At 49.5% G+C, this 27,585-nt stretch overlaps 1 protein-coding gene across 1 annotated transcript; it reads left to right on the plus strand.

The window, feature by feature from the left end:
* The first annotated feature begins 602 nt into the window (after positions 1-602).
* On the plus strand, positions 603-27,111 carry fhl3a (four and a half LIM domains 3a). The gene is made up of 6 exons (XM_023813102.2): positions 603-736; positions 21,506-21,686; positions 22,814-22,988; positions 23,824-23,993; positions 24,608-24,794; positions 25,128-27,111. The coding sequence occupies exons 2-6, from the start codon at positions 21,531-21,533 to the stop codon at positions 25,277-25,279; spliced, it is 840 nt and encodes a 279-aa protein (XP_023668870.1). The 5' UTR covers positions 603-736; positions 21,506-21,530; the 3' UTR covers positions 25,280-27,111.
* Positions 27,112-27,585: the final 474 nt, after the last annotated feature.

Genomic DNA, 27,585 nt, shown 5'->3' on the forward strand with positions numbered 1-27,585 from the left:
CAAGATTAATTAAAAATGACTAATTAATAGTAATTAAACGCAAATTACATCCCGTTTAAGACCGATCATCATTAAAGACTGTAGACCCTGAGGTTCAACTGGTTTCTATTAGACTTTCTACACGACTCCACCGTTCATAACTAATCAGAACCACGACCGTAAGACCATCTCAAAACTCCAGTTCGTTTAATTACATTCAGAACGCAAAAAAGCGTGAAATTTTTTTTAATAAAAAAGGCATTTGTGTTTTAATAGCCTTGCTTATTGCATATGTTTTGTTTTTTTTTTGGGGGGGGGGTGTTACGTTTTAAAGTGAACTGCGATGTTTTCACCAAGTTAGACGATCCCTCCCTGCGCATAAAAAAACTGATGACTTCTTTCCTTTTTAAGGGGATTTGTCCGGAGACAGGTGAATATGGATTTGTTTTTACTGATATAATCCAAATGAGCAATCACACTTTACCCATGGCTGCAGATGTGTGATGGGTTAGATTTAAAAAAGTCTACAAAGAGAGAGAGAGAGAGAGAGAGAGAGAGAGAGTGGAAGGGGGAGTTTGGATGTGGGGTGGGATCTTGCGTCTCCGGCTTCTTCAGCAGTGCAGCGCTCATTGCTCCGTATATCAAGACTCTTCCGTCTTTTCTCATTTTTTGGACCAGAGGAGCAGCTGCCGTTTGGGGGTGGTGATCAGCGCGACAGCTGGAGGAGGTCCCGACCAGAAGCTGAAGATCTCAGGAGGTGAGTGCAGAAAGCTCCCGTTTAAGCGGCGCACGTCTGAGCTTCCCACGCTTCTCATCCTAGCTATTCGACTTTTCTTTTAAATCTCCTTGCTCCCAATCTATTGTTTTTCAGTATCTTTGTCTCCATGGTCATGTGACACGGCTATATATTGTAGGTGTTTAACTGTGGCATACTTAGGCATGAAAAACTTTCGGGCACCAGAGAGGATTTTACGGTCTATGATCAAGCAGCAAAGGTTTGTGATGAATGGAAGGCTTGTGGTTTCTGTACCTTACTGCATATCTGGCGATAATACTGCATTAAACTGTAGAAGAATTAACCGCAGGCACCCGGAATAAAACTAAAATTATTATTATCGTGTATAAGTGTAAAAAGTAGCTCCACGATCATCATATATTTGCCACTCCTGTGATGTGTTCGGTCGTGTTCATAGGTCTTATTTCCATAGGCACTGCAAAACTTTCTGGAAAGCGTAACTGAAAGCCGCACCGGTGGCGATGCCGTTTGCTGTAACTGTAACTCTGCTGTGTCTTGCTAAAGAAGGAGCGGCAGGTAAACAGTACTGCACATAAGGCAGGGCGGGGAGCCGGTACACACCGCCCCCATGATTTAGGACGGAATATGACCCTGTCTGCGCTTAAATCTCCATCCACCCCAGGCATTGTCTTTTGAGGCAGGATTTTGTTTCTCACCTGTACTTTCTCACCCTGGGTTGTGGGGGGGGGGAGGTGTTGTTTAAATGCTTTCATTTACTGGGAGAGACCCTGGGACTGGTTTCTCACCAAAACAACATGCTTGGTGATGACAGGGAGGAAAACAAGCGTCCTAAAAACTTAGCACCCCAGTAATTACACGCTGTGGCTCTGTGCAGAGATAGACGCATGGCTGCAGCTGGCCTGGGACAACGGGAAAGGGGTTATTTCTGTCATGGGAGAGGCATCTTCTCCCAGCCTGTCTCTCTCTGTCCTGTCACACTGTCCCCTGCTCTGGTCAATGGTCTCCATACTTTCCAGTCTGTACATCATGGAACCTGGGGACTGTGTGATTCCTGAGGTTGGCACAATTGCCAAGGAAGCGGTCTTTTTACTGAGGAACCTGTTTTTCCATACTTGTGGGGTGGGAAAGGCCAGCTGGTGCTGAGAAGCTAACCCCCCCCCCCCCCCCCCCCTCCAGAGAAAAAGTGGTGTAAAGTGCATCAGGGATTAAAAAATTGCATTGGAAGGTTATTGAAGCAGATGTTTACATTCTCTCTGCCACTTAAGCTTGTGTGTCTGGTAGCCCTCCAGTACTGACAGCATTTCTTTTAACATTAGTGAAGCAGTGCTAGAAATATTTCCACACTGGGGAGGGCGGGGGTTGTTAGCCATCAGCAGAGCAATGGAGACACAGGGAAACCCGCCTGCACCGCTCACAGACCGCAGCGACCAGGTCCTCCAAAGGCATCACGTTGCTAGCTGTCTCCACAAAGCGTCTTTAGCCTCCAAGGGCCACAAAATACAACGATTTTTTTCCTCTTCCTTTTCCTCATCTAAGTGCCTCAGTCCAGTAAATCATGTACCTCAGTTCGGTACATCTCGTGCCTCAACACGCCTCAGTCCGGTAAGTTGTGAGCCTCAGTCCAGTATGTCGAGAACTTCAGCATGCCTCAGCCTAGTAAATCATGCACCTCAGTCCGGCAAATCGCGTGTCTGGCCATGCCTCAGTCCAGTGAACTGCGTGCCTCAGCCCGGTAAATCGCGTGCCTCAGCCCGGTAAATCGCGTGCCTCAACCTGCTAAATCGCACGCCTCAGCATAGCCGAGTCGGATTTATCGCGCACCTCAGTCCATGTTAATTATGACCCGGTTCAATAAAACACGTAGAGCGCTAACAAGGCGACGATAAATGGAAGTGTTTAAAAATCTTAGTGACTGGCCTTGAAAAGCTCAGGACCGGAAAATGCATCTGTTTGTCTCTCCTCGCCCCACCCCCCCATCTTTGGACCGAGCTGTGTTTTGATGGAAACTAGGGCCATGTTGTTCCTTGGGGGGGGGGGGGGCAACTGGGTCTTTATGCCCCTGCAGCACGTGTTGGTGGGGGTCGCGGCCTGATCTTGGCAGGTGGTGAGGAATGAAAACACCCCCACACTACATTCCCCATCCTTACTGTGTAGACAGCCTAACCTGCTAATTCCACTGCACCCCCCCGCCCCTGTCTGGAGCTGTTCCTTAAGCTGCCTCCTTTGTGGCTGATGAAAAACATTGGCCGAAAATCGGGGCTCATGCACCCACTGTGACAGGCACAGGCCAGTTCTAGCTGTACACTCCAGTAACACTCTGGTACACTCCAGTAACACTCTGGTACACTCCAGTAACATTCCGGTAACATTCCGGTAACACTCTGGTACACTCCAGTAACACTCCAGTAACACTCTGGTACACTCCAGTAACACTCTGGTAACTCTCCTGGAGTGTATTGGGTGCTCAGAAAGCCTTTTGGGTTCCAGCTTCTGCTCATGGGCCTGGAGGAGGACGGAAAGATAAGTGGACCGTTATGCCTGGGTTGTGTTCTTATGAGGTCTGGACGCACCCAGTGCGCAGGGTGGGGCTGTGGGTTGCCTTGCTTTGTTTTTCCTCACCCTATATGCACCCTCCCCTTCCACGCGCGTATTGAATTGTGATCTCTCTAAATAGACCAAGGGCCATGTGGCTCGCGCAGGGATTGTGGGAAACGGCGGCCCACTTCCTGCTCCGGAGCCTGGCCAGGTGCTCAGGCCTTTGTCAGAGGGGAGCTGTTTCCTCTCCGCTGTTGTGCGCCGTTTCTGAAACCACGGCTCTGACTCGAATGACCCCCCGGGACCGTGGTGCCCCTCCCCACAGTGGCCAGGTGTCTGTCTCACACCCTCTCCCCCTTGTTTTTGCCGCTCCTCCAGTTTGAGGTTTTGTCCTTTTAAGCCCCGCCCTCTGCCTTTCCCCTGCTAACCCCCCCCCACCCCGAGCAGTCGGGGTTACATTACCCAGGCCTTCTGCCATTGCCTGTAAGGGCTGATATAGCCCTTTGTTGTTGGTTACACGTAGCTCCGGGCTGACAAAGGCCGCATTGAGGGCAGCTCCAGTCTCCCCCCCCCCCCCACAATGACACATGGGGGCGCCCGGGGCTTTGCCACAGCTGATGGTGCTTACTCAGGGGGGATGACTGACCACAAGCCTTTAGAAAAGCCAGAGAGAAGGAAGGATATGAAATGGGTGTTGCTGGGTAGGCACTGGTTAATATCACGTATTCTGGTATATATCATGTAATCTGGTTTATATGTGCACCAGTCTCTCAGTCTGCCTCCATAACTGTCTCCATCGTAGACATAGTAGCCCCTTGGTCACTCTGCTTGCCCTCACTCAGGAGTACATGGTTCAGCACGCAGTTGCTATGGTGTGGTGTGTTACAGTGTATTGTCCACGACCGGCTTGCGGGTAACGTTACTCTGCACTCTCATTAGCCGAGGGGATGGGGGGTGCGTTTGGGTCACCTTTTCCATGACATGGGACCAGGTGGGTTCCACTTGTTTACTGGTTCCAGTTCTGTGCAAGTCGTGTCAGCGGATTCAACACGACGGCACACGTTTCTGCCCGTGATTTTTACGCTAATCCCCCAGTCACACAGCCGGCAGGTACAGCACGTGTGTTTTGTCTTTCAAGCTGTTTGTTGTCAGAGGGGAACATCCAACGCAAATATCCACAGGCAAACGGGAGGCCAGCACGGGATCGGACGCGACCCGTTCAGTATCGGCGGCAGTAAGACTACCTGCTCTGTCTGCTTTGCTACATGAACGTGTAGAAACGTCTCTCCTCGCCACGCACACACCCCCCGATTCCAGGCTCGTGCCATCTGACGCACAATAAATATTTTTAAAAACCAAAGGTTAACAAAACGCAAATTAACTGCATAGCCCATTGAGTCATCAGCAGGGATGGAAAGGGAGATTTTTATGGTCCAAGAGATGTTTCCCAACCTGTGTACTTTCATGGGGTTTTTCGGGTCACAGCTATCGGGAAGAAGGAGTGATTTTACAGAGAACGTCAGCCGGATCAAAAGCTCAGCAAAAGGCATTTCGGTGGGCCCCCTGATCTCCTCCCCCCCCCCCGCCCCCCCCATCTGAATCGCTTAGTCATGAAGATTCTGCTGAATCGCAAAGACAAATAAACTGCCGAAATGGAAACAGAACTGCATGGAATCCATACTGGGAGCCGGAGAGGCAAACTGGGGTTACATTCCTTTAAGAAGGTGGCGGCATTATAGCCCTAGATGTCCAGAAAGAGGCAAGGCAGATGCAGAGAGGTGAAAGTTACCCGCCATGCCAGAAGAACAGCTGGCCAATAATAGCACCTGAATCTGTTATAAAAACTGAGGACGTCAGGAATCACATGTAACTGTATATCCGCCTGAGACCCAAGGAAGTGGTATAAATGAATGGGTGGGATCACCACGGCGACCCGCGATCTCCACGGTGACCATTTGACATTCTTCCACTGAAATGCGTCTCGTTATCAGACCCAGATCTATGCTCGGTAAACACATAGTTGTGTCGCAACTCCACCATGCGTGTTCAGCAATGAAGCAAAGAGAAGTTCGGTTTCTACAGAAATTGAACCGACACCGTCCCTCACCCCGCCCCTGGTGCCCGTGCCCAGGCGCGGATGGAGCTGCTCACAAACGCACGTGCGCCGCACGCTCCCTGCCCCGTCACCCTGAGTTATCGCAGGCAGTAAAACTAGACGACTGTATCACTTGTAGGGCTGCCTGTGCCATGTCTGCCTCTCGCTGAGCCGTGTGAGATTTACACTTCCCAGCTGCTGGTTGGGATCGCTGGCCTCTCAGCGTGTGTGTGTGTGTGTGTGTGTGTGCACATCTACAAGAATGGCTATTCCGCTAAAAAGTGCTAGGAGATGTTTTCCCCAAAGATATAGCACACTCCTGAAAAATCCAGGAAAGCCCACACGAGGCAAAAGTGCATTCTCAGTTAGTTTTAGTTTATTTTAAACCTAAAACTCTCTCTGCTGTAATTTTTCATACATAGTGCTGGGCAGGGCTTCACACTAAGAATCGGCAGTAGAGTGACGTTAAACTGCAGCAGTCAGGGTGACACAAACATCAAAACACCCGGAAGAGGTAACAGATGGCACTGAAGAATTGTGGGATACGTGTCCCTCAGCTTCCAGGTTTCTGCTTGGCATCTCAGTGGCTTTCTTGGTCACATGATCAGTGCTGTTGTTTACCACAGTTGTGGTTAAAAAAACACCCATTCTGGTGTCCCAGGATGGGTGGAGACCATCTGAGCATAGGGAGGTTGCCCTGCTCTCAGGCTGCCGGCTGACAAACGCGCTTTTCCAGAATGTTTGGCTGATGTCAGCGGTTTGGGTCTGCTGGTACGGAAGCTTAATTATGTGGATCACCTGTGCGGTGTGACATCATCGTGGGCAGGTCAGGGCAGGCCTGCGGGGGAGACTGGCCATGGATGACGATGCGGGATACATAGGCGCGTGCGGCAAGCCGAGGCAGACGAGGGAAGAGGGACCGGAGGCTGCTTGTGTAGCGCTTGCCTACCTCCGATTGAGTGTTGCCTTTTAAACGTTGGCATTATTTCAGTAAGCGCTCACAAGTGCAACACTGCACGCTCAGGCGTGCGTCATCATATCGGGATTCGTGCAAAGACGTCCTCTAGCAAGCAGAGGCAAGTCTGTAGGAAGGGGGGGGATTGACGGTGATAACACTTGAATCTGAGGCTGGTCATGTGTCAGCTCTCGGGACAGGTGCGGGGAGGTGACACAGGTGACAAAGCTCGCCAACACAGTCCCTTAATCGGAAGACACACACTTCAGTTGTTATAAAAGGGATTCGATGGAGAAGGTTTATAATGGGGAACTTGGATGAGCCTTTGGCAGAAAGAGGCTCAACGTGACATTGGGGGAGTGGGGGGGCCGTTAACGACGGCCCCTACAGCATCGCCGCCCCAGCTGCCGGTGTCATACACCGGGGGGCGCCGGGGGATGATGGCGCTATAGCAGCTTACTGACTGAAACGCACCTCAGTGACACGTACTCCATAAGAACTGCAGTTTGGACCAAAGACTGAAGCGTTGATTAGTCCAGGCCAGGCTGGGAACACAGACAGGAACAACACCGGCCATAGAGCGGAATGTAAACTAGGTTAACTGGCTGTTAACTAGCGGGGGCTCAACAATGTCGGCAGGGGTCTGGGCACAGAGCAGGCATCTATCATGCTATTTTTGGTCAGCATTTCCAGTAACTGCAATGGGACAGGGACCCTGTCAAAAACGTACAGGGCCATCTAAATGAGTTCAGCCCCCCCCCCATTATTAACATATTAACCTCATTATTAATTAAGTCTTAAGTCTGTTACCTACCGTAGTAACAATCAACAGACAGACATTCTGGAAAAGATATTGTGCCCATGGTTGTGTCCATGGCTGTACTGCAAATTGATATTTAACTTAATTAGTATCCATCTGGTATTTGGTTACTTAATTGAAATTGGGTTGGCTATTAAGTGACCTAAGTAGTTAAATATTCAATTGATCGTGAGTACCTCTGGCACTGTGTCGTTTCTAAGGAAACACGTTCATTTGAAGTCTCCTGTAAGCACGAACAGCTCTAATAATCACTCAGAAAACATGAAGGCAGGTCAGATCACAACTACAATATATTGGCTGGGCTAATAATTCAGCCTAATCATTTAGGAGGTTGGCTGGAGCGTGAATGTGAGGATCTCTTACCAAAAACTCTCACTGAAATCTTATGAAAAAAGATCTAACATATTTTCATTGTAAAATGAAATAGTTACATGAAGTAAATATATATATATAAAATAACCAAAATTAACTGAATATATTACAGATAAATAGGGCTAATATCAGAAATGAAGATAATTGCTTCCAGATGTCTCAGGAAGGTCATTGTCGCTGTTGTTGTTTTGGTGGTGTTGTTCCCGTAATGAGGATTGCACTGCTACAAAGTCCCAAACAGGCTTTATTTGGTGATTCGTGTCTTTGTGGTCTGGGTGCTGTGTTTCATCAACTCCAGAAGAGAGGGGACGCATGGGGTGTAACTAGTGTGATTCCTAGCGAGGCGATGGGCCGTCTGCTAACACAGCGCAGAGGTAAACAAAGGCACGGCCGGTGTCTGCATTGTGCTGGGCTCAGTGTCACTACATGGGCCCATTTAAAGGACATTTCTGAAACACGCTGACGATCGGCGAGGCAGACCTGTACCAGCACATTCCATCATTTTCCATTTCTGGTGAAACAAGCACATGGACAGAAGGACCTGAGGCTGGGAAGACTGGGTCTGAAGCCGACGTGGTGGCAGAGAAGCGCTTTCTGCATTTACGCCTTGCTGAGACGATGACCTCATGAGTTAAAACTACTGACCTAGAGGAGACCCCTGACCCTCAGCCCGACCCCTCATCTTTTGACTTAAATTCCATCGCTGAGTTCTGAGTCGCTGCGCAGTGCGACCATCTGCAGCCTGCAGATCCCATGGAAAATTCCAATGTCCTCCAAAAAGCATATGTGAGTGAGATAGCTCATATAGATACACACAGATTTTTTGCAGCTTGATTTTACTGCCGCCCCCGCCCCCACTTTGCAGGAATGTGTACCGTCAGCCCGGTGGACAGATAAGCCTTCCGTGGTGACTGTCCATGTCTTGTATCTCGGGCAATTGCGAGTCCTCCTTCCTTCCACAAACCCCCCCCCCCCCCCCCCCCCAACTTGGGTTCTGCCTTCTATAACCCAGCTGTGCGGTGCTTGAATGTTTCCGTCACCCTTGCCATATGTTAGCAATTCTGTCATCAAAAAGCCGGGGGGAGGAGGGGGACGTGGGTACTGGCGACCGCATCCGATGTGAGAAAGCGAAATTAAAGCAAAATTTAAAGCGAAGTAAATAAAACGAGGCCTAGCTTCATTATGGCAGCTCGCTGCGAGGCGGCCATTACTTCACCGTGAACAAAGTCCACCCCGTTCCTCTACTCCATACAGCTAGCGAAGGGTGACACTTAAAATTTTTATGGCCTTTCTGAGGGGAAAAAGCAGCGTGGTTGAAAAAGGACATCCTTTCCCCCAGGGGTGGGGGGGTTCGGCTCCTGAGTGGAAGCTCCTTTGCCGCTCTTCTGACCGGCTGTCTCTTCAGAACTGAATGCGTGGGGAAAGCCACAGTTTAGGGGGGGGGGGGGGGGGGGGGTGGTATCATTCTACCACGAGTCTCCCTGTCTGCCTCTGTCTATGACAGAAAAACATATTCCTTCACTCACAAGATGTTGATCTAGACCATCCCAGCACATCTTGATACCTTTCTGAGTGCTGCTTTGGCCACCAGGAGATTTCAGGGTGGAGCGGGGGGGGAGGGGAGCGGTGACTGAAAATGCCCGTTTAGTCATCTTTGCAATATCCTTAAAAGGGAGGGTCGTGTGTTGCAGGAGTGGTTTACAGTATTTTAATGGAGAAGTGAGCAATTATTGTGTCATTAGTAATATCAATAAATCATCCTTCTCTGTTCTGGTTAATAAGATCTCTTGAATATCAGTTGGATTGGTTGCAAGTGGTCCAGACTGTGAAGATGTCATCACTTACTATGAAAGTCTTTCTTGAGAAACTCTTTACCCACTGGGTCAAATCCATCTTAAACACATTATTTAATGAGAAAATGAAAGTCCGTTTTGGTGAGATTTGATGGGTAAGACCTGCTCCCCTTCACCTGTAAAACTCCTCTGGATGAATTAATTACCCTCGGGACATACAGTAGTGTCAAGCAAATGGACAGATGTATCTGTCAGGAGTGTAAGTGTTTCTGGGGAGTTAATCGGCAGATGGGCGGACGGAGATGCTAGAAGCTAGCATAATGCAACTTGGTGCCTGTAGATGAATATTAGCTTTTAGAAGCTTAACTGCTTGCTGTGGAATTCTGGAAGAGTAACCTGTGGTGGCACGAGCGCTGACCAAGTTGCAGGTTTCGTAAAATTGCTTGGCAGTAAGAGTGTCAGGCATGCTACTTAGCGGAATAGCTACATTCTCAGATAAAAGGGTAAAAATTTGTACCTTTGCTTGTCACTGGTGCTATACTCTTAAGGGTCTGCCAATTTAACCCTATAGCTTCAGGCAATTGTAGCTTTTAAGGTACAGAAACGGGCTCTGAGGAGCTTGGGCCTCATTTGGTTACCAATGCTGAATCAAAACCTGCACTCTTGGTGCAAACTCTCTCATCCTCTGTCTGGTGGTTTGTCTGCCTCGGTCTGTTTTCTAAGTTCATTTTCCCCTATTGCAGTCTCTCTCACATTGTTTTAAATATTTCCGTCTGTCATATTGGCCTTCTGTTAACTTGCAGAGGATAGTGTGTGTGTGTGTGTGTGTGTGTGTGTGTCTATGTGTGTGTCTTTTCCCCATGGGCCAGGAGAGGATGAAATCGCCAAATATGTGAGTAATTTGGCGCGTCCCCTCTCTGACACCGATCCCCGTCGTGGTCACTGTCCAGCAGGAAATGAATCCGCGCTCGACCTCTGAGCAGACACCGGGACACCGGAAAAGGACTCATTAGATCATCGACGCTGGAAATTGGCAATCCTTGTGCGGTAGAATCCAAGATAGCCTGGCCATCACCCCAACCCTGTCGCGTCCCACTCTGCTTTCTGTCACACCCTGCAGCCCTCTAGTTTCCGTCATCAGGTGGCAGCCGCTGTCTTATACTGCATTGGGTTCAATCGGTTAAAGCCTGGGTTTGAATTACACTGTATGTCAGCAAAACCGGCAATTAATGTAGCGCCATAAACACGCTGTAATACTTGCAGATAATAGCGGGTTTGTCTAGTAACCTGTCATCCACGAGTCTCTGTTGGTTTGTTTTATAGGCTTTGACCTTTTTAAAAGGGCCTGACTGCTGCAACATTTTCCAGAAATGCTAATCCAGTAGGGGGTTGAGGCACGACTGGAGTCAATCCCAGGAAGCCAAGGATATGGGGCACTGGGCGCCCTGGACAGCATGGCAGTCCTACCCAGGATGCCCCAAGGCTACATTAGAGACTTGTGTGAACACAGTGATTTGAAGCCACAGGCACAGGTTTGCATGTTTTTGGAGGCTGGCCAGCCACCCATTGTTACGATTGGGATCCTACTGAGAACATTTTGGGTGGTGATCCCATGACATAGTGTATTTTATGGGATGGCGGGAAGGATGGTGCCACCTGCCAAGCTTTTTGGGGTCAAGCCAGGGAAGACATAGCTACAAAGTGTTTTATGGAACCAAGGAACAAGGGGAATGTTTGCAGGTTGCCAGGGAGATAAGTCCAAAAAAAAAAAATATATATATATATATATATATATATATATACTTGGAAATGACTAAAACAGCTACTCGTTCCCATCGTTTCCCATCTGGTAGACCCCCTATGTTTGCGCACTTACGTCATGCGTTTTGTTAATGACACCTTCCTGCCAAAGGCTAAGAATGATGGCAAGGTCCAAACCTGTTTCTGGGTGAGGATCACGAGGAATGGTGCAGATGGAAATAAGGAAGTAATGTGTTTATCCAGGGGAATTTACTGCCTCTGCAGAGGGACGGGACTACGATGCGGAAAGATGGAACAAAGTTGAGGTTTTATCCCACATTTCAAAACCTCTCCCATGCCTGCTGTTCACTTTATCCTCTTCTCTGTCTTCTACCTTCCATGAATTACATATCATTAGGATACCAGGCGATTCTTTGCTGGCCACCACAATGAGCGGCAAGCCCAGAATGGAGCTGTGGTGTTTTGGGCCCTGTAATGTTGGGGGGGGGGGGGTGCACGTTCCTGTTTGCTGGTCAACGGGTGTGTTTATTTGGAAGGTCCAGCACTGCTGTGATATCCGCAGTCCGTGTGAGTGTGCGAGGTAGTAATTGCTTTGAGTTACACCGTAATGGTGAGCATTCCTTAGCATTTCCAGCTGCTGGTTTTTTACTGTGGTGTTGGATCACCACATCTCAGAAAGACCACCTCTGCTTCACACAAATGGATATGTGCAGTGCCCATTAGAATGGACCGGACCGCTCTCCAGGACCACAGAGGTGCCACCCACCAGGTGGAGTGAGGTTCTAGAGTTCATCGTGGTTATTTTTTCTCTTCGTCTAAAATTACGTGTTGCCAGAACGTTTTGGGCAGGAATATGAAGTTGACACAGGATGCGGCCTTGCTGAGGAATGTGCTGAGTCAGAGGTTCTGGAGGACCTGTAGGTCATCAAATAGCTGAGGAATTTTGGGGGTCAACACTGTGTTCCTCGTTCCCGACAAAGAATGAACTGCCTGGCCCCTTTTCTGAGCTTTATTACAGGTTCTAGGTAACCTTCCCCCCCCCCCCCCCACCCCACACCTATGTGCCACACCCTCCGAGAGACTGTATGGGTGTTCTTGGAGCCAGCGAGTCTAGAGACCTTGGCTGAAAAGAGCAAACAGGCCCGTTTCCGGGGACTGTTGTGTCTGGTGCTGTGCTCAAAAATCTGCCTCGGACCCATACTCTGGCAGAGAAAGCATGGAGGGGGATTAGACTGCCGCCAGGCCAGAGCATACATCACCGAGGCTCTTCCGAGCAAGGTCAGATCACTGAGTAAACTCTAATGCCTGGTCTGAGCGGCTAAGACACACTGAACCCACTGCAAAAACAATGATAGTCTTGATTTTGGCTGCAGTATTGAATGGAGTTTGTTCTGATCACTGAAAAAGGCGAGAGACGGGGGGGGGGGGGGAGACATGAAGCTGAAACATTGATCTTATCTGGGTTTGTCCACTGATTAGCATTATGGCAGCAGAAGAGAGGGATGCAGAGTGAGGGATTGGTGGGAAAAGAAAGAGTTTGTGATCAGATGCTTTGTGGGCAGGCGAGCTTAAAGGCTGCTGTCTGAACTGGGATCTGGGTCCCGTTCATACTCCTGATCTACTTCAGAAGTGTAATGCTGTGGGGGGGAGGCTTGCCGCCCTAACCCTCCATGAGTGGTCTTAATGTAGGGTGCTGAAGTGACTATCCCTGCTGGCACATGGCATATGCCGGGTGCTGGAAGCCATTTTACTCTTGTGCTTTCTGCCGGAGCCCCCCCCCCCCCCCCCTTAGTTCTCCTGCATTATGGCAGACTGATTACCCACAAGACGAGCAGCAGGGTGGGATTGGACTGGGACTGCCAAACCGCCATGTCTGCAGAACCCATCCAGGGTTGACCCGTGCAGGGCAGGCCCATGCACGAACCAAAATATCACAGAACCACCCAACTCTGCCTCCTCCCCCAGTTTCCACAGCCCAGCTGTAGACACGTGTGGATGTCAGAGAGTCTGTTTTGATCTGGATAGACAATCAGATGGCCAATTGGAAGATCTCATGGTCTGATCCCAGGAAATGTAGAGTGTGATGGAGGATCCTTTCATTAAGGCATCCTACCCTATGGCTTTAAACACGCCAACGAAACTCACAGCAGCCTGTGGACTGGACTGGAACTGGCATAGTTCACACTTCAAGATGGAACAGTGGAAAAGATCAAACATCCTGGCAGGAGATGGGTCTCCTGCTCACTCAGAAGCCACATTCTCAAACAGAAGATGGAGACAGACTGAGAAGACTGCAAGCCAAGCTTGAGAAATACGAAAGGCATGGCTTGCGCAATTCTGGGAAGCGGTTAGACTTCTGGGGTGATATGCTGCCTGAGTCATCTCCGGTCCCTTTCGCTCTCAGCTTCTGTTTGCATAACTTGCAGGAGAGTTTCTTCTTGCAGGTTATGACACATATCAGCTGCACACCTGCAGAATGTGTCGTCAATCTGGGATGAACATGTCACACCTAAAAAAATGAATTGGCATCACCACCACATGCTGCTAATCTAGAACATCATAGAACGTGAATGAGGAACATGTAACGTGGAAGGAGTAGATGATGTCATTGGGGGGGGGGGGGGGTAGCAGTGACCGGGAAGGCCATATTTGGGCATGAGTCTGCGTGCCATGGTCAGTGGGAAATGGGCAGTGAGACTCTTGGGATTATAGCCATGTTTGTTTTCACAGAGAGAAATAATATGCTCTCTCCCTGTTATACCATGGCCCCCTGAAACCCCCTGGGCCCTGCACACACTTGGCTACCCCCCCCCCCCCCCACCACCTCCGAAGCACGCTTTTGTCCTCTCTATGTCTTCCTCCTCTCTTTCTCTCTTTCACCACATCTTGATCTTTGGGCACCTTCCCGTCGAGTCCCTCTTCTCCATCCTCATCCCCCCTCCCTCCCCTCTGTGTCCATGCCTCCCATCCATGATTCTTCTATGTAATTATTTACATCTCGTTCTCCTTTGTCCCCAAACCTGGCTCCCTCTGGCTGCCTTGAATTCCTCGCCGTCCCTCTCGTCAGCTCTCCTTCGATCGCTCTTTATACCTCTCCTGGTCACGCTTCCCCTCTCTCTGGGATTCTCCGCTGTTGCCGAGTCAAGGCCTTCCCCGTTAAGCATTTTCCAGGCAGCAGCTATTCTCCAAAACCTCCTCTGACCTACGTGAGCGAAGTGCATACTTCTGTGAATGAAAACCAGATGTGAGACTCAAATGTATGTTGTTTTTTTTTCCCTTTCCAAAAAAGGAAAAAAAGTATATTCAAGGTCATGCATCTTAGCAGTACCGATGGTGATAAAACAATAAATCCCGATCGATTTCCGCTTCACGTGGGTGCTGAATTCTTGTCTGCTTGGAGTGTGTCGGAGACAAGTGTATTTTTTTTTTGTGCAGCTTCTGAGGAATGCAGAACTCGGCCAAAGAGAAGTGGATTGACATGGAGTTTATATTTAACATTATTTTTATTTGTGCTGCAGTGTGCCAACTGCTAAATAAACAAATGTACAGTTACATACACAAACACGCCATAGGTAGAACAATTCAGAAAAGCGTCTTAAGAACAATGGTTCATGAATCAATGCAGTTTAATATACAACTGTTCACCACTGCCAATGGCACCTCACACACACACACACACACACACACACTAGTCAAATGAGGAAGCTACCCTTATATGCATTCTCTTTGTTTGCCTTGTAAACCCTGTGTTGGTGCCAACAGGAAGCAGCAGAGTTGCACGATCATCTGTGCCAAATGCCACAGCAACCCCGTGATGACGAGGGGATCATCTTCCAGTAACTTTCAGCTACACCTGTACCTTTAGCGATCCCATCACCCATTGCCACATGAGGAACGTGACCCGATCTCATCTTCTCTGCTGCCTTTTAGCGCATCAGAGTTTGCCATGGTAACGTAACGTGAAGGCTAGGAGACCTGAGCTAGGCTGATGTTAAGCATCACTTTAGAGATCAAACGGAGCTTCACAGAAGTTAAAGAGCGGCTGTGTTTTCAATTTAACATTAGCGATAAGTAGCTTTTTCGTTTGCTTTATTTGAAGCAGTCTGCCGTGCTTTACATCCATATAAACAGCATTTCCTTCCTCTTGGTGGAGCCATCACATGTTGGCCATAGTCACGAGTGCAGATGTACGTCGGCTCGGCCTCTCGCCATGTAAACTTTGCCATCCTGCTTCCTCTCCTTCCTGTCCTTGACGCTGCACCACTTAATGCTTACCAGAGTCACCCTGGTGCGGGGGGAGGAAGGACTGGTGGGGGGGCATTCCTGAGTCATCTTTGTTGAATTTCCATTGGGGAGGGGGTATGGACGGGGCCCCTCTGATGACTTGGCGTGATGGAGAACAGATTGCAGTCTGTCACTGGACTAGGTTCTCCAGGGGGTTCTTGAGGTCCAGCCGTGCATGGCTCCCCAGTGCATCCTGGGACAGCAGATAGCTTTGGGTCCCGGCTTTGAATAATACCAGAATGGCTAAGAGCAACTTGGGGATAATGCCCGGCAAGTACAGGCTGGGGGGGTCAGTCAAAAGTTTCTTCTTAATCTATTCTGCACCCCACATTCCATTGGAATGAACTTGCATGCATTTGGACACATCGTTATAACATCTGGCGGCATTTCAGTGATCCCTTGCAACGTCACCTTGGGGCTCTTGAGGGAGGAACTGAGGCACAGTGTCACATTAGCTAAGAAAGTCACGCCCCTGGGCGGAGTGGACCGCTATGTTGTAAACAATCCACATGGTCACTTAACTCCACTCCCCACCTACGCGCTCTTGAAAATTACAAAGTAGAACTGGCACCCCTTGATGTTTACTGTCTCCCTCGTTTTGGGGCGGGTAGTCCCCTCCCATAGGGCCATACTTATGTGCTTACCCGCATGAAAGGCCAGGGGCACTAACATCACCTGTTCATGGAGGAGCCTTGAATTCCGAGGCCTGAAATTACACAAGCTGATGTCTCCGGCCAGTCCCTCCTCATTACCGTTAAGCTAGCAGTTTCAGCTGCATGAGAATGCAGCCTCAACTATGTCGGTGCTCCTCTCTCTGCAAGCGCCGGAATGCAGTGTATTCATGGGGCTAGTGAGTGCGAGCAAATGATTGGAAGAAAGTTGTGCATCTGATTTTTCATGACTCTGCCAGCTGGATCACTTATGAAGGACTCAGACTCAAGTCCTTGCTTGAATATGTGGCAGCAGTGACCCTTCCTGGCATGTGTCTTCACGCCAGTGTTGTTTAGGTATTGCTGCCTGCTCTTTCTGTTTTTCCACACAGTCATTCAGTTCCAGTGCCAGAGGGCTAAACCAGGACCAGCCAGGATCAAACACTGAATACACCAGCAATAAGTTGCTGGACTTTGGTACAAGGGGCAATTGTGTTGTACCTGTACCTGCAAGTCTGGGACAATTTAACATGAATTTTCAGATCCTTCCTTGTATGCAGTGTGTTTTTTTCCTGCTCGGAATCTAGTGTAAAACATTTACTAGCCTTGCAGCTTGGGCTAGAAAAATCACTGAGCAAGCACAGAGCACTAAGCCTTGCCAGTAGACGTAATCATGATTGTTTCATAAAGAAGGTTTTGCTGTCATTCAGGCTCAAGGAAATCCTACAAAAATCACCCCAGTCTGCAGGTCATGACTTGGGTTTTTTTTTTTCCTAGAGAAGGACACAGATGGTTTACCCCAGGGGTGGTTTTAGGATTTCTTTTAAGGTGGGGGCAAAAGAGGGGCCATAATTCATACAGAAGAGCCAACCGTATCATTAGCCAATGATATGTTTTGAAACAGTGAGTGACAGGGAGGGGGCATTCTAGTAGCCAATCAGCTTTCAGCTAGGGCCAGTTCCCCCATGGTCCCGCCCCTGTATACGACCCTGGTATACCCTCTTGACAGTGTGTGTGGTCGGGAAACAACCACGGTCCAACTGTGGACATGCGAACAGCATCCACTGAGCAGGCCCTAAACTAATGAGGAAGGGGGAGGGGCTGGACTTGAGATATATTCTGGAATTACGTGGCACCCCTCGCCCCCCCCAGCTAGCTATTCATGTCTGTTTCCTGAACGTAGGAATGTCGCTTTGCTCTCGGAGGTCGTCGCCGGTGGAAAGGCGCTTTGTGGATGTTCCTCGCCAGCTTCTGCCGAGCTTCCTGAACATTAAAGCGTGCGGGGAGGAACGCGGCCATACAGTGGCCCCTGAGGCATGGTGGGCCACTTCCTCCTAGCAGGAGCAGGAACCTGTAAGGAGGTCACAGAACTTCCATCAGAGGTGTTTGGAGGAAGTCCACCCCCCAGGGCTGAAGCAGCAGAGCTTTCCGGGGGGATTTTTGAGGGTGGACATTGTTCCAGTGTCAGTCGTCCTTTGATTACTCATCTTGTTGATGTGTGACCCCTTTCCACAGTGGGTCACACTGCATTGAACATGCTCCTGCCACTTATTGCAGAGCTGGAACTCTGGTTAGTGTGTAACCACAGAGCCGTGAAGTTCGGGCTTTCCGGGGTGAGGCCGCTTGCAGGACGTACTCATGCATGACCGGGTGACTGCAGGCCGGAGAGGTCCCTGTGGAAGTCTTCAGGTCTTCATTTCCTTTAAACAAGTCTTGTTATTCCTTCCTCATGCTCGATTGCCACTCCTCTTCCCGTGTTGATACCAGGTCACCCGCCCACACGCTAACCCGTTTCATGGGCGCCGTCCAGACTCCGTCAACTGGGGGACTTTGCCGATTTTATCGGCGGAGTCGCGGAGGCGGACTGATACAGAATTCGGCGGGTTCCAGATGCGGGCACCGTCCCACGACCCCGACGGTCCAGCTTGGCCATCGCGAGGAGGAGGGACATGTCGCTCAGCTCAGCGACCATAAAAGGAAATCTCTGTTTTCAGTTTCACACCTTCCTCTTTTTGAGGATCTGAGTTTCAGATGTTAAACTCGGCTGTCCTCCGGCTTGTTTTTTAGCGTCCTTTGAATCAAACAGAGAACTTTCAGGAGCTGGAAGGTGTCCAGACCACAGAGCGGTGACAAAGTAGTGGAGGGTGTTTATCTGAAGGCTTTGATTTAGCACAAGATCTGGGTTTTCAGTTCAGTCTATCTGCTTGATGTATGCTGGGAAAAGAGAGCAACAGAACAACACAGGAGCAGCCTGTGTGTGTGTGTGTGTGTGAGAGAGAGAGAGTGTGTGTGTGTGCGTGTGTGTGTGAGAGAGAGTGTATGTGTGTGTGTCCAACTCCGCCACAGCTTTGCCACACAGAACCTTGGAGCCCCTGGCTTCCGATGGGAACTTCAGCATTCTGGGAACCGTTCACATCAAGCTCTTGTTCCACCCATACCACTTAAATGGGGGCACAGTGCTTGGCGGCATGAAGCGTCGATAGTTGGCTTGCTAGTTATGGGGGGCGACCCAGTATAGGTCTGTTTGGTAGACCGCCTTCTGTGTCCATCGTAAGACAACCAGGCAAGATGGCAATTTACAAAACGACATATGGCAACACAAAACCAGTTACCTGTGTCCTGGTGTGTCCTCGCACTGGCTGGAATCACACCTGCGTACCCAGCTGCGGGATGTCGATCTGAAGGTGGAGACGGGGACCCTGCACACTTGCACGCACACCCCCGGGCCATCTGAGGTTATTAATACATACTTTGCTAAAAAAAAAATCAGACACAATGGAGTTAAGTCCTGCCAGTGCTGTATAATTCATGAGGTGTTTGTTTTTTTTTTGGCGGGGGGGGGGGGGGGGTGAACAGGGATAGACAAACAGAGCAGGTCACACACTTGGAAGGAAGACCATTGTTAGTGACACTTCCAAAAGCAGTAGCAAAGAGGAGCAGGGGCTGTGGTGGGGGGCAAAAATGGTGCAGTTCATGGGGGAGTTCAGGCACGGGCAGCATGCTGGGGGGCAGCCCGTTTGATGGCCGAGGCCACAGTCAAGCGTGTCACTTCATGGCGGTGTGTGGCTCCGCAGGTTAGGATGCTGTGGCTGGGATTGAAAGGTTACTGGTTCAAATCCCAGAGTCTTCAGTCATTTTACTGTTGGGCACTTCAGCAAGGCCTTTAACTCATAATTGCTCCGGGGACTGCGTGACCCGGCTTTCTCATAAAACCATACGTCGCTTTGGATGAAAGGGTCAGATCAATAAATGTAAATTGTGCTTTATTGCACTGGGCTCCTTGATTAAGCTGTGTGTTGTGTGTAAGATATGGTGATTTCAATTGCTTTTGCCAAAAAACAGGCAGAAGTAAGAAACAGTGACCCACATGTGAAGGTTGCTGTGTGGTTCTGTCTCAGTTGTGGGACAAACTGTCAATACCACTTTTCCAGCTCTGGCGGGGGGGGGGGGGGGCTATATGGAAGGGGCCCACAGCTGGGGGGAAGGGGGAAGGTGTCCTTGAGTTCAGCAGGAAACTGGGACTCATCGGCCGTCTGCTTGACCTTGGGAGGGGGGGGCACCCTCTCCTCCCTCTGGCTTTATCAAACAGGAAGGGGGAGACCAAGGGGGGGCACCAAAATCTAGTGCTGTCCCTCTGTTGCTGCTTGAAGGTACGGGGGGGGCTCCCTGTCAGTTACCTTGAAAAGCCAACCCTCCCCCCCACCCCCTCCCTCAAAAGCAATGGCCACTTTAGCCATTTCAGGAATCCGGTTAACCATATCTCTCATGTACATTTCCAGAGAAAGACATTCATATCATATTTCCATAAAGGAAAATATTTAAACATAAAAAAACCAAAGGTTACTTATTTGGTGTCTACTAGGTCTTCCTGTTTTCCAGCATGCACTGGGGGACGATTGCCCTGTGAAGGAAACAGGATGCCGTGTTTACCTCAGGGATGAGTCGCCATGACGACTGGGCACTGGGTGTTCGTGATCCTCGGGTGTTTTAACCGTCCGGTGGTACAGAGGGTCAAAGCCTAATATGGCCACTGAGGTTCTCAGATTCTGTCAGTGTCATCTACAGCTTTCAGAGTGGAACGAAGGCCGGTGCTTTGTGGACTTAAAGCCCATTTCCAAAGTAGTTGCTGCCAGTGACCCAGCATATTTGTGTTTTCACTGCCTTCCACCCCAAACCCAAACAGAGCGATGACTTTGCGGCAGGGGCTCTTCAGCTGGCGTTTCTGCAGTGAAGCAGTGTGTGAGAGCTGTTTGTGCAGCAGATTACCGGGCCAGCCCATGGCACCAGCTGGGTCTGGCGGACCCCCTCCCATCCCATCCACCCCCAAAAACCTTGCTGGCTCTGATTCTTTGTTTGCCAGGATTAAATCGCCCTGTTCTCTCTTACGGTCCCCAGTGCCACCCAGGCACTGCGCAGATTTACGATCAGCGCAGATTTACGATCCGGCTGCCATGTTGGGGCCTGTGACCCGGGGACACTATGTCACACTTCGGTGTAACACTGTCATCTCTATAAAGAACAAGAGAGGCACAAACATGGCACTGCCCCCACAGTGCTTTAGCATGCATGCTGAGACAGACAGACACACACACACACACACACATACACACACACCACCCAGGCACTGTGGGACTAATGTCTCTGGTATTTCGGTGTGTACAGAGCAGGCCCATCTCGCTGAGTCACTGAGTGTTACACGAGACTGAAATCTGTTGCGGTCCGTAGTACATCATGGGGAACAACTATGAGAATTTGTCTGGAGTGTCATTCTCTGAGCAATCTCTCCCTCCTAACCACCACCAAACTTCAGCCAGCAGAATATTCTGGTGATGTTCTTGGTTCCCGTGTTTCATCACCTTATGCCCCCGGGTGGGGGGCATCGTCCCTTGCTGGGCCTGCTGACGTCACCCCCCCCTCATGTCCGCCCCAACTGCTCTCCAAAGCCCACTCCACTGGCATGTTGTGTTTAGATATCGCAGAGATGAAAAAGAAAACAGCCCAGAATACTGTTTTTATACTGCAGCCATTGGAATCTTTGTAAATATAACAGCGATGGCTTGGAGTCTGTCAATACACAACACCCCTGATAGGGGGCGCTAACTGGAGCTGCACACAGAGGGCCTGCTCATTGTACCACAAGAACCAGGCCATCACTGCCTTAGCGTCATGACATGTAGTTGAACCTGAAACCTTGCCCCCTCCCCCCCCAAGCACCCCCGCCGCCTTCCAGACAAGGCACGTGGGTGTGATAGCTGTGAGCAAAGTGCAATCCCTGGCAGGAGGTTATGTCTGGGAAACCCTGAGACTTATTGGGTCGTGCCGGCTCGGGAGGGAGTCTCACGCGGGTCATTGGGTTCAAATTCTGCCCTCCCCCCCATCCAGAGAGTCACACAGGACCTTCTCAGACTTTCCGATCCAGCTGATCCACCTTCTTGGGGGAGTCACTCACCACGGCTGCAGTAATCATGAACCATAAGTGACCATGTGAATGCCGTGTGTTTCAGGGGGCCGGGCCGGGGGCGGAGCACCATGAGTGAGAGGTTCGACTGCGGCAACTGTAAGGAGTCCCTCTACGGGCGCAAGTACATCCAGGCGGAGGAGCAGCCGTACTGCATTCCCTGCTACGACAGCCTGTTCGGCAACACCTGCGACGAGTGCAAGGAGCTGATTGGACATGACTCCAGGGTGAGCCCCGCCTACCCCTGCTCTACAGGGGCTACAGCACTCCTGCAGTCTTAGCTAGAGAGCTGTAGGTGGCAACATCCCAGGTGATGCAGTGTTTCGTTTCCAGGGGCAACCGTGACTGCTTCATTAACCTGTTGTATAAAGGGACAAAATTGTAAGACAGGTCAATCACTCTTGGGGTGGCACGGTGGTACAGCGGTTAGCACTGTAGTTTGAGTCTCTGCCCGGGTTCGCCCGAGTTTGCATGTTGTGCTTGTGTCATCATGGGGTTTCCTCCAGGTTCTCCAGTCCCCCCCTCCCCCCCCCCACATTCCAAAAACATGCTGAGGTTGACTAGAGTTGCCAAATTGCCCATAGGTGTGCCTGTGTGAGTGAATGGGGTCTATGTGCCCTGTGGTAGCTTGGCACCCCATCCTGGGTTGTTCCCTGCCTTGCACCCGTAGCCTCTGGGATAGGCTCCACATCCCCCCCCCCCCCCAACCCTAAGTAGGGTTTCAGAACCACTGCATTTGGACAAATGAACGACCAGTGAGTTAGACAGGGAGCAGAGGAAATTCAGACTGGTCAGCCTCAGCCCCCCTGTTCTTTAGCAACCCCCCCCCGGAGGGCCGTGGCGTGTGGAAATGTACCAGCCAGCCATTTCACCTCCTGTTTTTCACCCTCCTCCGTGATATTGCAGCCAGGAGCCTGAAACGCTTCCTCATTTGGGAGTGGAAAGATTGGCGCGTCCGTCGCCATTGGATGCGTCAGGGGGGGACTGAGCGCGTTAGCCGTTAGAGTCCCGTTAGTGGATGTCAGCTTCCATCATGGTGAGGCAAACAGGGAACTGGAGGCATCTTCAGAGCTGTTTAAACATGCAGCTGAAGCTGCTGAGACTCAGTATCAAGCCCAGTGTTTCCACTGGCTCCTAAAATGGGACTCCTGGTGGCATCACTGCAGTTTGCAGTAACCTTTGGCGGATTATCACATGTCCAAAAATTCAGTTCCTCCTAAACAGTGCCTGCAGTCTCGGGCAGAATGGAGACAGTCGTCTCCTTTGTATATTTGCCTTCGTCTACGTTAGGGGCGATGAGACGAGGGTCGGCTTTGAGCCGGGCGCTAACTAGCCTTGGCGGTGCTGTGTCCAGGAGCTGTTCTACGAGGACCGGCACTACCACGAGCACTGCTTCCGCTGCTTCCGCTGCGACCGCTCGCTGGCGGACGAGCCCTTCACCAGCCAGGATGACTCCCTGCTGTGTAACGACTGCTACTGTAACGAGTTCTCCTCCAAGTGCGTCGCCTGCGACAAGACCGTCATGCCAGGTACTCCCCCCCCCCCCCCGTCACCTGTCCAGATGTCAAAGGAAGGCCGCTAGCATCATATTTAGATCTCACCCACCCTGTACACCATCTTTTTAACCTTCTCCTCTCTGGGAAACGATACAGGACTGTTCATGCGCACAAGACTAACAAACAGCTTCTTTGCCATAGCTGTTAAATTATTGAACTCTGTGTAGTTCAACATTACCTAACTATCTGTCTTATATGAAGTATATATATGTTTAAAATATTTCATGTTGACCACCCTGAGGTAGTATATATTGATTATGCTGCTGCTCTCTTTTTCTAATGTGATAATGTGTGTTTTGCATGTCATTTATGTCATGTCAGCATTTTAGCATTAGCATTCTAACATTAGCATTTTAGCATTAGCAATCTTATCGTTATCATTTTAGCATTAGCATTGTAACATTAGCATTTTACCATTTATTTACATGGCACACCTGCCTTAATGAATTTACAGCGCTGCAGAGACATACCCTGCAAGCTATTGCCCCCCCCCATACAAAAATTCACACACACTCCCTCACGTACTGTAGGTGGACATGATCTATTAAATAACATACACTTGCATTCAGATTCATCACTGTTTTCACATCGCAGAGGAAGTTCATGTGAGGCACACATACACATGTAAATGAGGGGTAAACAGGATTGGTGTTAAATTGGCTTTGAAGCCCTCTGTCCCCAGGTTCGATGATTGAATCAAGTAAGAAGCAGGGGACAGTCAGGTCAGTGTAGAATGCATTGGCTGATCTCCCTGCAGCTGCATCAGCAGTTATACCTGTCCGCCCCCCCCCCCCCCCCACACACACAGGGACGCGGAAGCTGGAGTACGCGGGCAGCACATGGCATGAGGACTGCTTCGTGTGCCACAGCTGTGGGCAGCCCATTGGTTCCAAGTCCTTCATCCCTGACAAGGATGAGCACTACTGTGTGCCCTGCTACGAGAACAAGTTCGCCCCCCGCTGTACACGCTGCAAGCAGGTGTGTCCCCCCCGCCGACCCTGTGTTACACATTGTAGGCTGGAAGGGGAGGTGCATTAAGGTCGTACAGTGTTGGGGATGCAGTCAGCAACTGGTGGGCAAGGGTTCAAATCTGCACCAGCCCACAGCTGAGGAAGGTAGCGCCACAGAGGGGGTGAAAGATGCAGATGAGACAGGAGGGTGTCTCGGGGTCTGGATGTCTGCCCAACAGTACAGCAGTAACCCGTAGATTGTCAGGAAACCTCAGAGACCCCACGGAGTGTACGAGTGACTCATGAAGGTGGTGCTGGAATCTGTCTGGTAGAGACCAGGATTATCTAATTACCACAGACACGCTTAATCATTAACTACCCAGACCTGACACCTGTTATTGCATACTCAACCCTCTGGTGTGTGCCTGACAGATTGATATATAATGGACTTCCATGATTGTATAGGCAGCACTCAGGTGTTTTCTGGGCCGGTCCCCTTTTTAGAGACGCGTCAGGCGTGACTCAGCTTTGTACTCCGCATTTCCAGCTCCCACGTCTTGACTCTCTGACTGGCGTCAGGCGTGACTCAGCTTTGTACTCCGCATTTCCAGCTCTCACGTCTGACTCTCTGATTGGCGGCAGGTGTTGGCGAAAGGGGGCGTGACTTACAGGGACGAGCCGTGGCACAAGGAGTGTTTCGTGTGCACGGGTTGCAAGATGCAGCTGGCCGGCCAGCAGTTCACCTCCCGCGAGGACAGCCCCTACTGCCTCAAGTGCTTCGGGAACCTCTACGCCAAGAAGTGCGAGTCATGCAGCAAACCCATCACAGGTACGGCCCCGCCCCTAACCACACACCCAACCAATCTGGTCACACCCCATGCTGTGTGTTATTAAGAATTGCAATGAGCAGTTTTTGGGCACATAAGTCTAGGACAGGAAGTGGTTATTTTAGACTAAAAGCTTGGTAGATTACACCATGCCTTTAGCCGTTTAGCTGTAGCCGTCAAGGTACAATAGGGTCCAAACTAAGGATCAAATGGAGCCCTTTCCTCGGCTTTCTCACCATATTAACCTGAAGTGCTTCAGCAAGCGGCTAGAAGGAAAGGATCTGATAAGCTAATGCATGTGTTCAAGAGGTAACCAGCTGTATTTGGTTGAACAGGTTTCGGAGGGGGGAAGTACATCTCGTTTGAGGAGCGGCAGTGGCACCAGGCCTGCTTCACCTGCTCACGCTGCTCTGTGTCGCTAGTGGGCGCTGGCTTCTTCCCCGACAGGGACCAGATCCTCTGCCGTGACTGCAACAGTAATCTATAAGCCCCGCCCCCAAGCACACATGACCACCCACCTCCCAGCAGGCCACGCCCACAGCCACATCCCAAGTCTACTCCACTCTGCCCACCCATCAGATGCCTCCTAGTCGCTGTGTCTTAAAAAAACACTTACAAAAGAGATCCGTTATTATCATTATAATAATTGTTATTATTGTTCTTGTCTTCTGGACTTTGGGTAGAACTTTAAAACAGAAATATTGTTTACCTTCAAAGCAGGATCCTGTAAATTACTCTGATTGCCATTTAAGTAGAAAACACACGACAGAGCCCAGTTTGAGCCAGCTTTTTTGATACACCCACCAGATATATATATTGGATAATGCCACAGTGCCTTCAGTTTTAATTCTAGCCATATCGTCTTGTCAGAGTTGAAACTTTATTGGAATAGAGCACCGATGTCGCACCTTGCTGAAAGTCTATTTGGGGTGCAATGGCCATCGTATCCAGACCACTGGTGCTGTTAGCCCAGTAGCATCTCTGTGTATCTTTAATTAAGTCCACTTTCCCTATGCTCAGCTGGGGAACTGGACTTTAGTAAGTAGTCTGGGGTCTCTGGGGAAGGTCCAGATGGACAGGAAGCTGCGAAAAGGGCCGGACACATCGGGCATCTCTGATCTGGCTGCCCTTAGACTCCAACCCACCAGCCGACACCAAACCTACGGCAGAGCAAGCCTTCACTGTCGTGCGCAGTCGTTGTGCGCGGTCGTCGTGCGCACTGCGCTTTGCCAGTGATTCCTTGGTTGTGTTTTGGTTCCACGGTGCACTTCCGAACTCAGATGTCAGAGATGCTCAGTATGTTTGGTCGGTTTGACTATAAAGCTTAATTACATGTTGCAGTCAATGAAAAACGAGATTAAGTAACTCACACTTCTTTCTGCTGCCAGATACTAGGTTACTCTCTTGTTTGCGTGAATATGTACTAAGCACGTGATACTAATGCAGCTCACTTTTTCCACGAGAGCTCCAGCGTGTGTTCGAGGTGACTGGCTGCGTCAGTGTTACGATTTCACGCTTTTCTCATATGCTCTGGGGGCCTTCGGCGCTCATTCACAGGAGACCGGGTATGCACTGCATCCGTGGTAGCGACACGGGCATAGAAGATCGAAGGCCACCGCGTGGAAACACTGTATGCTCTTCCACTGCGTCATACTTAAAAAGAGAGAAGGGAGAATGAAAATGATATCGACGATATCAAAACAAAGACCCAAGTGAAGCATACCCATGTGAGGGTTTATGTGTCACACACACACACACACACACACACACACCAACAGCAAGGCGCTGAGTCATGAGGTCCATCACTCCATTTTCCGGCATTAAGTTAATGAGCTCGACATAAAACCTTTCCTTTTAAACCTTTCTGTTGCTTTTATTACTATTACCAATACTGCCATTGCCGTTATTATTATATGTTAAAAGTGTTTGGGCTAGCCCCAGTAAATTCTGCAGCAATGTGTCTATGAGATGACTAATTTTATGCATGTTGTTTTAATAAGAGAAATTGTTGTTACTGTTATTTTTAATGATAATTTTTACATGGTCACCTAAGGAGAATTGCATAGAAATGCATAGAAATTATATTCATATATATATTCCACTGTTTTGAGCTTTGATGCTGGTAATTCAGAGTTTACCGATGTGATTTTTACTTATTGAATTTGGGGGAAAATATTCCTTCGATTTTAGAGCACAAACTCAACATTTTCAACTTTGAACCAAAAAGAAAACTATTGTGCCATAAATGTTGCTCTACACTATATGTATGAAATTGTATATGAATAAATTTAAATAAAAAAAAACACATCGTTTCAAATATTTAATGTTACTGTGTATTAGCATTTCAGTCAACTGGAAATGTTTACCGTAGGAACGTTCTGTTTAAGCTAGCGAAAGACGCCCGACTCTCATCAAACACACATTTTTTCTACTTTTTATCCTTTTTTCTGAGAACTGAAGAATTCCAGACATGTGAAAGGAAGAAACAGTTCGACCGCCTCATAATTAACCCCTTAAAAATGCATCTGTCGAAAAAAGATTTTACCACCATTCAGCGCAAATTAAGAAAGTGGACATTTTTCAAATACTTTTCATTCTTAAACATGTGAAGTGGCCCAGTGTCGGACTTTAATGGCCGGCCAGGTACCGAGTAGCACCGGGTTACTCGCACAGGATGAAACTAGCACTAAGCTGTTAGAAATGTTGGACCCTGTGGTAAGTTAAACTACCTGTTAGCAGCGTGGGAGTCTCCAAGAGGCGGGGGGGGGGGGGGATTTAACTGTCGGACACATG

The sequence above is a fragment of the Paramormyrops kingsleyae genome, chromosome 9 (assembly GCF_048594095.1).
Source record: "Paramormyrops kingsleyae isolate MSU_618 chromosome 9, PKINGS_0.4, whole genome shotgun sequence".
NCBI lineage: Eukaryota > Metazoa > Chordata > Actinopteri > Osteoglossiformes > Mormyridae > Paramormyrops > Paramormyrops kingsleyae.